Consider the following 17,197-nt stretch of genomic DNA (forward strand, 5'->3'; position numbering starts at 1 on the left):
CTGGCTGCAGAATCCTAATTTCCTGCTGTTTTCACTTTCTCAAAAATAAACACTTGCTAGCACTGTTTTACACAGTTCATTTTGTTATAGCAAAAAGACAACCAGAAAAATAAGCTTATTTTGCTGCACCATGGACTACTGCAGTAGCCGTAGTCCATGGTGCCCTTCCCTTGGCTTGTCTTAGCATCTTGCATCCCCTGTGAAGAGAGAGACTTCAGAGCATTTCTTGGACCAGATACCTTCTATATCTTATGGGCCAGGTAAAAATAATTTTGTTTCATCAGTATCCACTGATAGCCATAGACCGTAGCAGAATGGAACAGATGTTAAAAGCAGTGGATCAGGGTGTAGAGTCTAGAATCTCCTAAGCACACAGTCTCATTCTATATCCAAAATACTGGCTGTTGGACTACATTCTATAACAGTTGAGCCAAAGGTCGGGTTTTGGTGTTTTCTCATCCAGCTTATTCTTTGCCAGACATTTTCTGCCACTTCCACATAATCTAAAGAGCCATGTTTCTTTTACACAAAGTCACAAAAACAGGAGAAATGTTGGTTTAAAAAATATCACTCCTATATCAAATGGTTATTTCCTTTACTAATAAAATTACATCTGCAATGCAAGCAGAAAAGAAAGTCCTCTATCATTCCTGTTGGAGTTGTAGCAAAATGTTGTTTAAACAGAGACTTGTCATGGTTAGCAGAGTAGGACATGTATCATAAATGAAAGTGCACATAACATCTCAATGCCAGTTGAAGAAGTATCATGTACCATGCCTTGCCCACTGCCGACAGATGGAGTGAATTCTCTTTGAGGAAGGGGGGTAGTTGGCAGTGCATTTTGAAAGATTTCCCTGTTGGCAATCTTCTACTTAAAAATTGGGAAGCTGCTATTTGTGGACTAGCTATACCTATAGTAAGGCTTATGTTGTAAAAAATTTGTTGCAAAGGAAATGGTGCTTGAGAAATTACGGGGTAAGTGATTGGAGGGTGTTTTTTTTTTTTTTTTTTTTTTTTTTTTTTTTTGAAATGTGTAGTCTCTCTCTTAATGTTATCACTTACTTTGAGGTTGCTAGTAGTTCTGTCATTTTGCAACTAATCCTATTTATAGTCAGTTATACACTTCAGAACAGTAATTCTTAAATCCTTCTGTTGGTGAATATGTTGCAACAATATTAATAGTTGAATCCTACTTTTTAAATCCAGGTAGAGAAATGTGAAATAAGCAGATGTTCAGCTCCATTTTCTGTTTCATTATCCTATCTTTCTCAAAGAGGAGCTTTAAATTCTCAGATTTTTTAATGGAGGGGAGGTGGATTTTAGTATTTGGTTTCTGAGAAGCTTTGTGAGAGGCTTTGCTTGAAGGCAATCTGCAATACTAAATCATAACAGAGAGAAAAGATTGAAATTGTTAGAGCTTGTTATTCAGTCCCCTCAAGGCTTTTGAAGGAAGGCTTACAAGAAGGGAAATGTTGCCACCCTAAATTTTAAAATGTTCTTATCATCTTCCTAAATAACTTCTGGAAAAAAAAATGAAGTAGGATGTGATATGCTGATTATACAACACAGATAATTAACGTCTTGCATAAAATAGGGTATGAATGTTGTAATAACTGCACAGCACATATAGTTTGCTGTATAAGGAGGTATGTATTTTTGTAATAATTAGGACTTTATTATGCATGCATGTGTACAAGATTTTCCACTTATACTGAGGAATAAAAAATAAGTAGTAATTTCTGCTCTGTTTATAGAAAAGATTTGGATAACAGCTGTTTAAATAGAGTGTCTGGAAAGAGGATTTATTTAAGTACCAGCATACTGACAACAGGCCCTCTGAAGCCATCCACATTCATCACTTTCAGAGTGAGACATTTAATGGTTAAACAAGCTTTTGCACCGTTTGGACAACTGGATATGACTGAAATAAAATGCTGAGGAAAAAAGACACAGTGCTTATTGATGACAGCTGTCATCACAGAACCATAATTTATACCTTCTGACAAAATAGCATAAAAATCAGTTGAGATTGCTTTATCAAAATGAGCATCTAGATCTTATTTTTCAGAAAAGCAATATATAATGCCAGATATATTTGCCTGCCATTTTGTTCATGGGGATACTTCTAGGTGTTTGAGTTTTTTTAAGAGCAAGATCAAATTTCAGTATCACCCTCAGAAGACTGCATGAAAGGAAAAGGGACTTGGATTTTTTCAGTTGATACATAAGAACAAATACTTTGTATTTTTGGTGATTTATTGTCTTAATTTTACATTGAAATGTCTATTTCAGAGGGACTATAAACTGCAAGTTTTACTGAGTCAGAATGATGAAAATCTTGTTTTACAAATACTTTTGTTGTAGCTGATTCCTGGAGTTCTAAGCTGAAATCAGTTTTCAGAGTAGCATTTACAACTGAAAATTTTCTGAAAGGCTATAGGAAATCTGTAGGAAATCAAAGAGATTTGAACAACTTGCAAATTCCTAATAATGGGCTATCTACCTTAATTTTCTTCATGCTTTTGAAGTGAGGATGTATTTTTTTGTACCTCTGTTATCTGTTTGTTTGCATTTTAAAGAAGAACTCTTTGTGATTTTGTCAGATCATTCCTGAAATGCGTGAGAAACAAATTCCAGGATTCAAGTCTGATGCAGTATGGATTATTGAGTAGTGATCTTACGGCATAGAAGAGATAAACTAAGAGTGATTAAATCTGATTACTTTTACTTGTATTTATTTTCCTTGAACGTAAGTGAATGTTGTACTTCAACACTGTTTATGGATGGAATCTATTTATGTAGTAAATAATTAGGTAGAGTTTAAGGAACTCAGCCAAGATGCATTAAATAGATGGCCTGATTGTTCCAAGCAATCTCCCAATTATTCCATCCAGTTAAGGAAATTTTCGAAAACTGGGACAATCATTTAACTGTCAAATATAGATTTAGATCCCTAATTTTAGGATGACGTATTTTAAAGCAATTCATTTCACTCAGTAGATCTTTCTTCTATTGCAGTATACCACAAGCAACATCTCAATTGTAGATACCAAAGGTATTAGGATGTTCGTGAAAGCAGGTGTCCTGTTTGTAACTTCATTTTAGGGTGAGAGGGAGATGTGCCCTTGGCCAATGGAAAAAATTGGTGAGGCCTCACCTCAAATACTTTGTTCAGTTTTGGGCACCTCAGTACAGAAAGGACATTGAGGTGTGGGAGCAGGTCCAAAGAAAGGCAACAAGGCATGTGAAAGGCATGGAGAATATGCCCTATGAGGAGCAAATGAAGGAACTGGGGATGTTCAGTCTGGGGAAAAGAAGGCTGAGGGGAGACCTTATTGCTCTCTTCCAGTATCCGAAAGGTGCTTACAGTGAGAGCAGGGCCAGTCTCTTCTCACTGGTGACAGGTGACAGGATGAGGGGAAATGGCCTCAAGTTGTGGAAGGGTAAGTTTAGGTTGGATATCAGGAAAAACTTCTTTACAGAAATGGTTGTTAAGCTTTGTTGTAGCTTTCACTGTGGTATTCGTTTGACAACTGTTTGCAGTCAGTTCTATGGAGTTGCTGTAGATTGTATAATCAGTAGAATATTTATTTTACACATCTATATATAGACTGTGGAACGTAAAGTACATAGGTAACTTGGAGCCAACAAGTTGCATGAACAGAGAAGCCTTGGTAATAAACTGAAAATCAGTCAATTAATATTGTTGATTATAAAGCTGTGCCCCAGAAATGGAGATACACTGGAGCTACTGGGGTTTGTAAAGGCTGATCAGAATAGATGTGGAACTCTCTCTCCAGACAGACCTCTTTTCATGTCATCTTCTCCATGGTCTGCCATACAGTGCATGGAGACTTATTTTAATGATGGGAGTAGGAGTTCTGCACAAAGGAGCCTTTTGTACACTATTAACTGGGATTGTGTCATGCATCACTATAAATTGCTTTAGATTTATGCTGAATGACAAGAAGAATTTCAGATGCATTGTTTGACATACAATGACTGTATTTATGCAAAGCTGCCAAAATATAGCAGCACTTCTCTAAACAGCCTTTCACAGGCATTTTGTTAAAAGCATTTTCCGTGAAAGAGTAACAGTACGTACTCTTCTACAAAGCCTAGAAGTAGATGGAAAAATAAATGCATACGATTGTTATTTCAGTGCTGAAAATCTTTTTGTTTTATTTAAAAGGTTTATGAGACATAACACTAACATTTCAATTTAAAAAACAACTTTCTTGATTCTCTAGTTTTTATAGATACAAATTGACAGGATTGTTTCTTTTTATCATATACCAGAATAAACTACTAGCAGAAGAGAACTTTCCACATGTAGTGATTGCTTTCTCTGTGCAGAATTTGCAGACTTCTGGGAATTAATTTTTTCGTCATATTATTTGAAATACTAGTTGTAATAAAGATAAGTCACTATTAACGTTTGTTTTAGTGTTAGGTGTAGCTTAACTAATTGCTGTGCCTAGATGTTCTCTGCATATTAATATCTGCTGTGAAGCCACATTTGCCAAATTAGGTGTAATCGTAGAATCATAGAAGCGCTCAGGTTGGAAAAGACCTTCAAGATCATTGAGTCCAACCACAACCTAACTGTACTACCCTAACTCTAACAACACTAACCCTCTGCTAAATCATGTCCCTGAGCACCACATCCAAAAGGATTTTAAACACATCCAGGGATGGTGGTGATATGTGGCGGTGGTAATGTAAGGCCTACATTTTTCTCCTAAATTCCAGAATAAGCAATATGTATATTTAATTAAATGCAAATTAAAATAGAAATGAAGATAGGCTTATGCTTCTTCTTTACTTGTTCAGGGGTGAATATAAAAATTCAAGCATTGAAATGACTATTATTCGAATACTTCAATTAATATCTATTCCAGTAGCCTACTTCTGAATTCACCTTGGTAATTAAATTATTTTAATAGGAAAAATACTTTTTATTAATCAAATGAAGTAGATCTCATCATCCTCAAGAAATCTTCATAAAAGTTATGTTTGTAGGTGTTCCTTTAACAATAAATTTTATTCTCCTAAGAGAAATTTCTAAGAGGATAATAATGCCAATTTAGATTTATGTTCCAAAATCATAACAATTACTTCAAGATCTTTTCAGTTACTTCATAAAAGGAACCACAGAGTTTGTCCATGATTCTGTACAAAAAATGTGTAAATAATTTCAAATCCATCATAATGGGAAACAGATGCTTGTGAAAAAAGAGGAGATGTATAAAATAACCAGGTACTATTCCATTATTTGTGTGGGTGGCTTGTTTCAACCTTGTTAAAACAGTATGAATCAGTAATACATTAAAATACTTGTTGCCAGTTCAGGGAGGTTTTTACTGGAATAAAAAGAGAAAAGATTAGATCCTTTTCTTCTCCTTTACCTGTATGTGTGGGATTTGGTTTTCATTTTTCATTTCTTTCACAGAATGTGTGGTTTATTTTCATTTTGAATTATTAATTGCATCTATAAGATCTGTCAGCTCTTTATTCCCTCTAGCGGTTTAAAAATTTCAGGCTGATTGAATTGCTGTGCCTTCTGTTGTAAGATGTATTTTAGGCTTTTATTTCATTGTCCCCTTTCTAGTTTTCAATGTCAGTTTTAAATTGTAGCTTCTCAGACTTGCATATTATATTCTAGCAGAGGTCTCAGTAACAACTGGTGCTGAATTTCAAGGGAGCCTTTAAAAGCAATCTATGTAAGCAATATGAGGAGACATTTCTTTGGGGCAAGCACAAATTATTTTCTTTAAATGGTTTTCTATAACCACATTTTCCCTGTGTGTATGAAGGCATCCTAGCATTTAGTAAGTATGTGAGGAGTTTTTTGGTCCTCCAAGGCTCAGTAGAATTGACAGATTTGTCATTTCCTTGCATCATCCATTGGCGGCACCTCTGATCAGGTGCCGTTGTAAATGGCCTCAGTGAAGGGGCAGCATGACATAACGTAAGTGAAATGCATGTAGTTCCTTGGCTCTAGATGCTTGACTTCTTGCTTAGAAACCATGGTAAATTATGTCCAGAAGCCCTATACCAGTGTTTGTAAGTACTGATCCAAGACCCTGTGTCCATCCGTAACAGTTGCTCAGTTTCTAGTTCATAGTTACCACAGATGTTTCTACCTGAACATTTTCCAGCATATGACAAGACTTATTTGTATGTCAGGATGCACAACACAGCTTTGAAATTATGAGAAGTGATCTCAGAGTATCTCTCAGAGTTGTTGCCTATGCAAGCCCCATCAGCACTTTTGATCTATACTCTTAACTGTCATTTAAAACCTACTTAATTTTCTCAACTATGTTCTGTGCATAATGATTGAGTAAACTTAGCGCAGTGAGAAATATAGCTTGCCTGTGTTGCTTATTATGTCATCATTCAGTATTAAGAAAAGTTTGTAGTTGTACTATTGTGGCCATCATTAACTGAAGAAAGAAAAAAATCTGATATTGATAAGGTAAAGTTAGTTTGTGCACAAATATTTGACTAGACAAATCAAATCAAGCATATTTGATTAGACAGGCTGCTAGAGGATAGGAAAAAAAAATGTGGGATAAGGATGTCTTTTCAGATAAGTAAAGTAGCAGCCTTCGTGAATAAACATAACTTCAGAATAACTTTCAGTTAATAGAGAGGGAAAGGGAATTTGGGTGTTAAGGAGGATATCTTCTCTGAGAAGGAGGAAGACAGGTAGTTTGCTATTTTCTCTGAAACACAGAGGAAGGTAACTGGAGGTAAGAGTGCAAATATCTATTCAGAATAACCTGATTTTCACTCGTATCATTTATTCATTTATTGTTGACTCTTTAAAGCGTCACATATTAAAAGCACAAGTGTCTCATCAGTACTTGCCTTAGAAGCTGTGGTTTGCAGAGCACTTCACTGAAGGAGATAGATAACACCATTGCCTGCAGTTATTTCTAAATGACACAAAATAAGATGAAAATAAATATGCTGCATGCTTTAAACAAAAGTTCTCTGTGGAAGAAAATGTTCCTCTGTCATTTTTCCCTTGAGCAATTTATCCAACCCAAATACAGCAGAGATAGTCTGAAGAGAGGCCATGGCTCCTGGTAGTAGGCAGCTCTGCAGAACTGCTTAAGTTGCTTTTCCATGCTCTGAAGTTTTTAGCTTGCCTTTGGATCTTTCTAAAATGTTGTATTGTAGAGTGCAGGTAGTTCAGAGTGAATTATTGATTTGTACAGATATGTAAGCTGTGGGCATTGGTGTTTGCACCCTATTATGATTCATCTGTTTTGAGCTTAGGTTTGCTAGCAGCCTGAAAAGATGTGTAGTCATCATGCCAGTCAACAAAAATAGTGTGCTTAAAGGCATACAATCCCTAGTGGACCTTATGACCTGATCTGAAAGAATTTTTGCTAGATTAGTTAGAAAAGATTTATGATTTTTTCTACTATATTTTGGACTTGATTTGTTTGCTTCAGACCAATTTAGTCTGCAGAAATCAGGTTATATGATTTCTGATCAAAGCAATAACATATTAATGCTCTTATAAGTTGTTATGTGAATAGGTAAAGCTTACTTTCCTATTTCTTCATATCTTATAACTAACATTTATGCCTCCTCCCTTCTATGATCATTTGCTCTTTCTTTACTCTCTCTACTCCCAAGTATCCCAGCTCTTATTTAGATTTTAAAGCTCCTTACAGTACTTCTCTCTTGTACCATCTCCCCACTTTGCTCTTCCAAGTCTTCATTGTAGACACTTACAAACTTTCCCACTGTAATCACAGAATCACAGAATATCTGTAGTTGGAAAAGACCACAAGGATCTAGTCCAGCTGCTGGCACCCTAAAGCTACCCAAAAATCAGCATTTTTCACCAAGCGTTTCTTGAACTCCAGCAGGTTGGGCTGTGACCACTGTCCTGGGCAGCCTGTTCCAGGGCCTGACCACCCTCTGATGAAGAACCTTTAGTCTAATACCCAACCTGACCCTTCCCTGATGCAGCTTTATGCCATCCCCTCAGGTTCTATGACTGTCACCATAGGGAAGAGATCAGTGCCTGCCCTCTGCTACTTACCAGAGAAAGCTATAGGCCATCATGAGGCTTCACCAGGCTGAATAAACCAAGTGACCTCAGTTGTATCCTTCACTATGTTTATCGCCCTCCTTTCAATCTCTTAAATAGTTTTAAAGTGATGGCACTCACTTCAGTCTATCTGTCAATTTTTATTAAATTTTCAGGGAGTTCTAGCATTATATTAGATTTGGTTACAATTGACTAGTGGGTTTCAAAGCTGCTGTGGGACAACCTGACCAATATGGCAATCTGATGAGTTGTATTTTTGTAGGAAATTAGGCTAAAACAACTGATGCTTCTTTTCCAATAATAACTAAGTATTTATTTCTTCTTGATCTATTTCTGTACAAAAGAGAACCTATATTCATTCTTTCAAACTTTTCCGACTGTTAGTGTGCAGTTCTGATTATATAATGTGAATGAAGTCTTTAGAGCTGCAGATCACTGTGGTATCGTTTATGTTCAGTTTATGGATAACAGGGAACAGACAAAGGAACAGGTTCCAAGAGTCCAAAGGAGACTATGCATTCAAAATGTGAGGTACCCAAATGTAAAGCAAATCAGGTCTTCCTCCTGGTTTGTAAACACAAGAAAGTGGCTTTATATATTCTTCTCTCACAGACCACTGTTCCCATTTCAAGGTACTGTTTGAGGTACTGTACATGTAAGAAAGCAGAGAAGTAGATGCTTCAGATGCTTCTGCAAAGAAACTACAGTTTATCCACCTTTACATGATGCATGCAAGGACAGAACAAGATTTTTTTCCTCCTAACATAACATCTAGTCTGATCACTACATATGTCATTATCTGGAAAAAAATGGTCATTATATTATATTCATTATATTCAGCCTGGAATGGGATTTACAAAGTTTTATGGAGAGGATAAAGAACTTTTTTTAAGCACTAAATAAGAATTTTTGAGTATTTAATGAGCTATGCACTAATAATGTATTTTTCCGTAGTCTTTGTTCCACAGAGTTCTCCATCACTCTTACACAATCTCATTCAGTGCAATGCCAGCTATTTCATCATGCGCATTACTAGACTTAAGCCAGCACTTCACACTGCTAGGTGTTTTTCTAGTCCACCACAGTACTGTACGGCACAGTACTATGCTTCTTAGCACTTCCCATATCCAGATTATTTCTCATTCTTAGCACCACAATACTACAAAATAGTCACCTGATAAAAGCATGTCCAGGCTGAATGGATTGCCCCTGAAACTTCCATCATGGAACTTACTGGAGAGTCCAAATCATTCTATTTTAACTCTTTGTTAGAAGTATTAGAGAATGTATCCCTACAAGGCATGTGTAGTCATCTTCTGCTATCATTTCAGGGCAGTTTATTGCTACATTATTATGTATTCATAAGTCAACTGCTAATTAATTTGGACTTACATTTACATTCCTAAAGCATAGATACCTTTATACTTCTGATTAAAAAGTGAAATATATGGAAAACATTCTGTAATGTTTACTTAGCTTCAGAGCCCTTCAGAAATCCACCTTTGATCATTAATCTTTGCTGGCGTAATATTTCTATGAAATACAGCTTTATGTGTGTGTTTTTTTTAGGTTTTATTTCAGGCAGTTCATTTTGCAAAGTAATTCTGTGAATTGCAGAGCTGATATTTTCTTCATTGTCATTCTTTGTAATTATGGACATTTAAAATAACTTTAAAAGCATTCTAAATTACTTCATTTAAAATGACATTTCTTTTAAGGCTTTCTCTTCATTGTTTGTCATCTTGGTGCGCGTGTTGTTCTGTGTGTGCTCTTATCCTGGTTTCAGCTGGGACAGAGTTGATTTTTTCTTCAAAATGTCTGGAGAGGAAAAGGCTGTAGGGTGACCTCATTGCAGCCTTCCAGTATCTAAAGGCAGCCTATAAACAGGAGAGGAGTTGACTCTTTACAAGGGTAGATAGGGCAGGACAAGAGGAAATGATTTTAGGTTGAGGGAGGGAAGATTTAGGTTGGATATCAGGGGGAAGTTCTTTACAGAGAGACTGATGAGGTGCTGGAACAGGCTGCCCAGAGAGGCTGTGCATGCCCCATCCATCGAGGTGTTCAAGGTCAGGTTGGATGGGGCCCTGGGCAACCTGGTATAGTATTAGATATGGAGGTTGGTGGCCCTGCATGCAACAGGGGGGTTGGAGATTCATGATCCTTGTGGTCCCTTCCAACCCAAGCCATTCTGTGATTCTGTGATTCTATGGTGTGATATTATGTTTGGCTTTGGGAGAAAAATCCACTGTTTTGGTTGTTGCTGTGCAGTAGCTGCACAGAACCAAGGATATTTCAGCTTTTTGTATTTTCTTGCTTGTGTGGGAAATGGGGGGGACACAAAGAGCTGTGAGGGGCTACAGCCAGGATGGCTGATCTAAACTAGCCAAAGGAATACTATGCGGGGAGAGGAAGGTGGAGGGGAAGAAAAAGAAAAAAAAAACTTCAAGAATTGAGAGTAGGTGGCTGGAGGTTCAGCCAGTGCTCAGGGACTGGCTGGGTGTCAGTTAGTGGGTGGTGAGTAGTTGCATTGTGCATCATTTGTTTTGTATATATGCATAATTTTATTTTTTTTCTCTTCTGTATCAGTGTATTAGTAATTATTTTTTATCTCGATCCACAAGTTTTACTTTGTTATTTTGGGGGCTTTTTTTTCCTACTTTCTCCCCCATTGCACTGGAAGGCGGAAGAGATCGAACAGTTGTGTGGTGCTAAGTTGTCTGCTGGGTAAAACTGCAACTGCTGTTCTGATCATACTCCCAAATTTTCCTCTCAATTTTCTTTTTCTGGTAGCATGCATACAAAATGTTACCTTCTTAATGTCTAACCCACTAATTTAGATATTTCTCATTCTTAGAATGTAGAGTAAATCTTACATTAAATATCACATTGTTAATTGATATCTGCATTCTCTCTGAATGTGAGACAGAATTAAACACTTCCACATAGTTGAGCCAAACTACATTGTACTCCTTACCTTTAGCTGATTTAGTTTACAGACAATACGAGCAGAATTTGGTACTTTGTTTCTCTGTTATGTTAGTAATGACCTTCTGCTACCTATCCATGAAGTATTAGTAATTATAGTCAGATGATACTACTATCAGTTTTAGCAGTTCTCAAGAGACTTCAGAAGGTTGAAGTTTCTGTGGATTCTTACCTTTCTTTCATTTCTTAGTAAAGTAGTATTGTTTGGCTTTCTGGTAGTATTTTACTGTCTTTTCCTTTTTTGTCACTGTCTTCGATAACTGTCGTTTCTCAATTTTGTCTTTATTATAGTTCTGCAAGAGTAGTGGTCTGTCTTACTCTTTAGAGATCTCATGCACTGAAGCTCTCCTTCTAATTCAAATATTCAGGCACTGCTTAACTGCAGAAGAAAAATGGTAACCCTATAAAATATTTGCATAAGCTTAGCACTAGCATTTGAAAGTTGCTTTGATTTAACTTTGTGATTCTAAAATAATGCAGTGTGCATAGATAGGTCTTTTCAGAAGAGAGGCAAAGCGGTAGAAATGATAGCTCTTCCTCTGATCCACTAATCGAATTAGTCATAACTGGAATCTAGTTGAGACATTGGGATGATTTTGATATGCCTTCTAATTGTAAATGACTCTGAGATTCTCCTGTCTGTTCATCTTACCCTGATTTCAAAGTCTCTGAACCAACAAGTACCCTTGAATTCTCAGCCATTTTCCCACAAGTTCCATCATTTGTTTAATTGGTTCATGGAAAATGCTTAACTTGCAGCCCCTGAGCGAGATAGCTCAACTACACATCATGTATTTCCTCTCGTCAGCCTTCATCAAAACCAGTCAGCAAAAATTGCTTCCACTCCACAACTTTTAGATTTATGCTAGCCTTTAATTATGATTTTATCCTTACGTGGCAGAGTTCTGTGGGTTGGAGCTGGGACTGGGGGGATGTTTTTGTCACAACATATCAGAGTTTCCTTATATCTACCAAAGTCATCTGTGTCATGTATGGAGCTGTGACTACGCTCCTTGCTTCCTGTGCCGGTGTCGTTTCCATGTTATGTCAATGAAATTGTGTTGTGAGGATTCCTTCATTTTAAAATTACCTAGCGGCAGTCAACTCCCAGTGATCTTTTACCATGTTGTTCAGGTGTGGGATATTTGTGCTGTAGATATAGGGACAGTCTGGGCTAAAGAGAATTGATTTGGTGTAATGCAGTGCTTCTCTAAAATTCCTTTGGACAAGCTTCCCCCAGAATATGACACAGTTGTTTTCCTGCAGCACAGAACTAGAAATAATAGACCCAGGCAGTACATTGGCTGTGCGTCAGGACAGTCTAGTTGCATTTGCAGTAAATTTCAATACTTGCAAATGTTTTCTGGACCATCTCAGATCTGAAATGGAGAAAGCTGGAGTAATAAATGCTGAGATGAGTGTTACAAGAGCCACATATGCATTGACACTCTGAGTTTCACGTGATCTTACGATTGGAGATAGTTCTAAACCCAAGATGTCTCCATGCACTTAAGTCACAGCAGGCCAGAATCTCTAAGCACTTTGGCAACTGTTCTGGAAAGCAGATCATATAGAGCTGAGATAGTCTGGTAGGACTACTATCTAATACAGTTGATAAATTCTAGGTAAATATTTTTGTTTTGTGCTCTTAAATGCATTCCACAGTATCTGTATTGTTAGAGCCTTTCATTATTTTCACTGTCAGTGTCCCAGGCAACAGATGGCTGACAGTAAGGAGAGAATACAGAAATCCAAACCAGTAAGATATAAATGTAGTCATCCCTGAAATCAACAGAGACTCTTATGTCCACAGTAGGCATAAAATAATAGTTATTATTAATATTTGCTATACCAGCTTCAGACAGTGGTTTTCTGCCATGGCCCACAAGTGTCAGACAACTAGCAGTCAAGCAAATTAAATGCAAATCAAGCAGCTACTTTAGCACAAAGTAATATTTATTGAGTAGAAGTGTATCATGAGGTATTCTAAATATCAGTATGTAAGGACTTCTGAAGAGCTACCAAGGAGATAGATGCAGAGCAGTGCTTGAGCAAGGGGCATTCAGAATCATAAAAAGGAGCCCTTACAGGTCATCTACAGCTCCCATGCAGGGAGCAGGAGTATCTACAGCTACATCAGGTTGCTCAGAGTCTGGTTCAGCCTGACACTTGAATGTCTACAGTGACAAGGCATCCACCACATCTCCAGGCAACCTGTTCCAGTGCTTTTCACTACCCTAACTAGAAAAAACTTTTTCCTTGTATTCAATCTGATTCTCTCCTCTTTTAGTCTGAAACCATTTCCCCTTGTTCTATCAAAACAGACAGTGCTAAAAAGTCTCCCTTCTTCCTTACAGGCAGTCCCCCTTTCGATGCTGAAAGGCCACTGTCAGGTTTCCTCAGACCCTTCTCTTCTCCAAGCTGAACAGTCCCAGTTCTCTCAGCCTGTCCTTGCTGGGGAGGCATTTTGTCCCTTGGATCATTTGTGGTCTGCTGACCACACTTCTTTTGATGCAGCCCAGGATAAAGTTGGTTTTCTGAGCTTCAAGAGTACATTGGTGGTTTATGTCCAGCTTGCTATCCACCTTTTTGGCAGGGCTGTGCTCTATCCTTTCAACCCGTAGCTCATATACATTGTGGGGATTGCCACAACCTTGCACTTGATTTTGTTGAAATTCATTAGCTTCTCCTGGGTTCACTGCTTGACCCTGTCTAGATCTGTCTGGGTGACATCTCATTCCTCAGTCTTGTTGACCACATTTTTGAGGGTGCACTCAATCCCACTGTTGATGTCACTGATGAAAATATTATAGAGCATTGATCCCGTTACTGACCCCTGAGGAACACCACTCCTTACTGATCTCCATCCAGGCATTGAGATGCTGGCCACCACTACCCTCTTGGTATGATTTTGGAACCAGTTCCTCATCAGTTGAATGGTGTCCATCCATCTTTCCAATTTTGAGAGAAGGATGTTATGGGGGACCACGTCAAAGGCCTTACTGAAGTCCAGATAGATGACAGCAGTGGCTTTTCCCTTGTCCACTGATGCAGTTATGCCATCATATAAGGCCACTAACTTGGTCAGGCAGGACTTGTCCTTGGTCGAGCCATGCTGAATGTATCATATTACCTCCCTCTTTTCCATATGACTTAGTGTAGCAACCAGGAGGATCTACTTCAAGGTGTTCCCCAGCACAGGGATGAGGCTGAAAGAGCAGTAGTTCCTTGTGCTATGTTTTCTACCCTTCTTAAAAATAGGTGTGTGATATTTCCTCTTTTTCCATTTACAAGTGACTTCACCTTTACCAGATTGCCATGACTTTTCAAATATTATTGAGAGTATCTTGGCAGCTACATCAGACAAATCCCACAGTACTCTGGGATGCACCTCATCAAGACCCTTCCATTCAAGGGATATGCTAAGAGCAGCTGCCAGTGAAGACCGGGGCAAAAAACTTACCAAGTACTTCAGCCTTCTTGTCCATTGTTACCAGCCTACATATATTGCTCACTAGGAGTGGTACACCTTCTTGAACTTTCTTTTTCTAGTTGATGTACCTGTAGAAGCCTTTCTTGTTCTTCTTTACAGGCTTTACCTGGTCCGGTTCCATTTGGGCCTTGGACTTCCTGACCCTACCAGTACACAGCCTAGCAGCATCCCTATACTTCTCCCAGGATACCTGTCCCTACTTTCATTGTCTGTGCATTTTCTTGCTCTCCAGTTTGACCAGCAGGTCCTGGTTCAGCCATGCCAGTCCCTTGCCTTCCATTCCTGACTTCCTACACGAAGGAAAGCATCCTTGAAGATGTGCCAGTTATACTCTGCTTTCTTGCCCTTGAGGGCTCTTTCCCAGGGAGTTTTTTTGACTAACTTCCTGAAGAACTGGATTTCAGCTTTCCCAAAACATGGCATCCTGATTTTACTCTGTCTGATATCCCTCAAGAGCATGAACTCCACCATTGCCCAGACAGCTTCCAATTCTTATGTCACCCATCAGTTCACATGTGTTGGTCAACAACAGGTTCAGTATTGCATCTCCCCTTGTGGGGCTGTTACTTGGCTCAAGAAGTTATCCTCAGTGCATTCCTGGAGCCTCCTGGACTACCTGCAGCTCACTGTGCTACTTTTCCAGCAGATGTCAGGGTGGTTTAAACCCCCCAGCAGGATGAGAGCCTATAATTTCGGTGCCAGCTATAGCTGGAGAAAGAAGGTTTCATCAGCAGGTTCTGCTTGATCAGATGGCCTTTAGTAAACACCAAGACACAAGGCTCCCTTCTTTGTCTTGATCTGTAACTCTCAATCAAAGCTTTTGATTTGCTCATGGCCTTCTTCGGAGATAGCTCTTCACACTCTATTTCTTCCTTAATGTACAGTTCAGTATCTCCTCTCCTTCCTTGCTCCTCCATTCTGAACAGTTTGTAGCCACTGCATTCCAGTCATGGGAATCATCCCTACAGGTTTCAGTGACAGCAACTACATCATGGTTTGTAGCACATAGTAGCACAGTGGCTTCCATCTCCTACTGTTTGTTTCCCTATCTGCATGCATTGGAGTAGAGGAACTTCACTTGGGAGCCAACCTTGTTGTTTTCTTGGAGGATAACTCCTTGATTCCTCTGAAGTGTTCCTATTGCTTTCTCCTGTTGCCTCAGTGTTCCCTGGCTCATACTGTCGTAAGATTTCAAGTGTGCTGCAGTGTTGCCAGCACGTGTCAGGGCAGCAGATTGATACACCTGCTAGCACCCTGTCCCACTAACCCAGCTCTGCTGTCCCACACCTTGTTATGTGCAGGCTTGGTATCATTTCCCTCCACCTTCAACCTTAGTTAAAGTTGTGCCGGTTAATGTCAAGTATGCATGCTAGAGCCTGCAAGAAATCCCTGACTCAACTGAACTTCTTACTTTAAGGTTTAGTTTCTGCATTATAGTAATAAAATTGTGGCTTGCTTCAAATTGTGAATCATTGTTCATGCTGAAGCATGCACTTTGCTAATGACTTCTCAAGTGAAGAACAATGTCCAGGTTATTTTTCTTTCCAGATTTTAGGTTTGTTTTGCCCTTCTTGGGAAAGTATTCAGTTATTTTCATAACAGTTGTAAGTATATTGTTAAAATTTATTTTTAAAAAATGTGACCACAGTGCATCTGTATTCAACATTATTGCTTTCATTATTTCTTTTTTTTTGATGTTTCATTATTTCATTAAAAGTAACCTATCTTAAAAATTAATATCACCAATGTGTACTAACTTAGCCATTCTTTAAAACATTTTCCTGCTGATTATCTTATCCAGAGTTTTGAGATGAGCTGTGCAGAGATGTTTTCTTTTTCTTTTTCTTCTTGCAGACTGCAAATGATAATCTACATGCAGACGATGAGCCTGAACTCAGAGGAGATAAGGAAAGCTATCTCTGTGCAGTGTGCCTGGATGTTTATTTCAATCCTTACATGTGCTACCCATGCCACCATATCTTTTGTGAACCATGCTTAAGGATGCTTGCCAAAGACAATCCAACCAGCACTCCATGTCCACTGTGTCGCACTACAATTGCCAGAGTCTTTTTCCAAACAGGTAACAAATTGAAAGTTTTTATAATGTAGAAAATTACTTTAATTTTTCATTTGTGTGTTACAGAATTACAGAATGGTTGATGTTGGGTAGGACCTCTGTAGATCATCTACTCCAACATTTCCTGTCTGAGCAGAATCCCCTAAAGCAAAACCAGGATTGTGTCCAGACAGCTATTGAATATCACCAGGGAAGGAGGCTCCACAAATTCTTTGGACAGCCATTTCCTGCACTCAGTCATCTTCATAGTAAAGAAGTTTTTCCTTGTGTTCAGTCAGAACTTCCAGTGTTTGAGTTTGTGCCCATTGCCTCTCATCCTAACATTGGCCCCTACTGAGAAGAGCCCAATTTACTTGACACCTTCTCTTTAGATACACATTGATCAGATTTCCCCTGAGCCTTCTCTTCTCCAGATTGAACAGTCCCAGCCCGTTCAGCCTTCCTTATAGAAGAGATGCTCTAATCCCTTCATCATTAACTGCTCTTTACTATGCCCTCTTCTGGAGCTCCATCTTTCTGTTGTACTAGGAATCCCAAAGATAGACACAGTACTTCAGATGAGACC

The 17,197-nt window shown here is 38.5% G+C and overlaps 1 protein-coding gene across 5 annotated transcripts in view; it reads left to right on the top strand.

Annotated features, from left to right (window-relative positions):
• RNF180 (ring finger protein 180) overlaps positions 1 to 17,197 on the top strand; it is a 74,209-nt gene that overhangs the window by 34,299 nt on the left and 22,713 nt on the right. For all 5 annotated transcript variants that reach the window (XM_085213588.1, XM_085213587.1, XM_085213590.1 and 2 more), the window contains one exon: positions 16,410 to 16,635. In XM_085213588.1, the coding sequence (XP_085069714.1) occupies positions 16,410 to 16,635 (226 nt within the window). The remainder of the gene's footprint in view (positions 1 to 16,409; positions 16,636 to 17,197) is intronic.

This window comes from Meleagris gallopavo, chromosome Z, assembly GCF_905368555.1.
Source record: "Meleagris gallopavo chromosome Z, MGAL_WU_HG_1.1, whole genome shotgun sequence".
Lineage (NCBI taxonomy): Eukaryota > Metazoa > Chordata > Aves > Galliformes > Phasianidae > Meleagris > Meleagris gallopavo.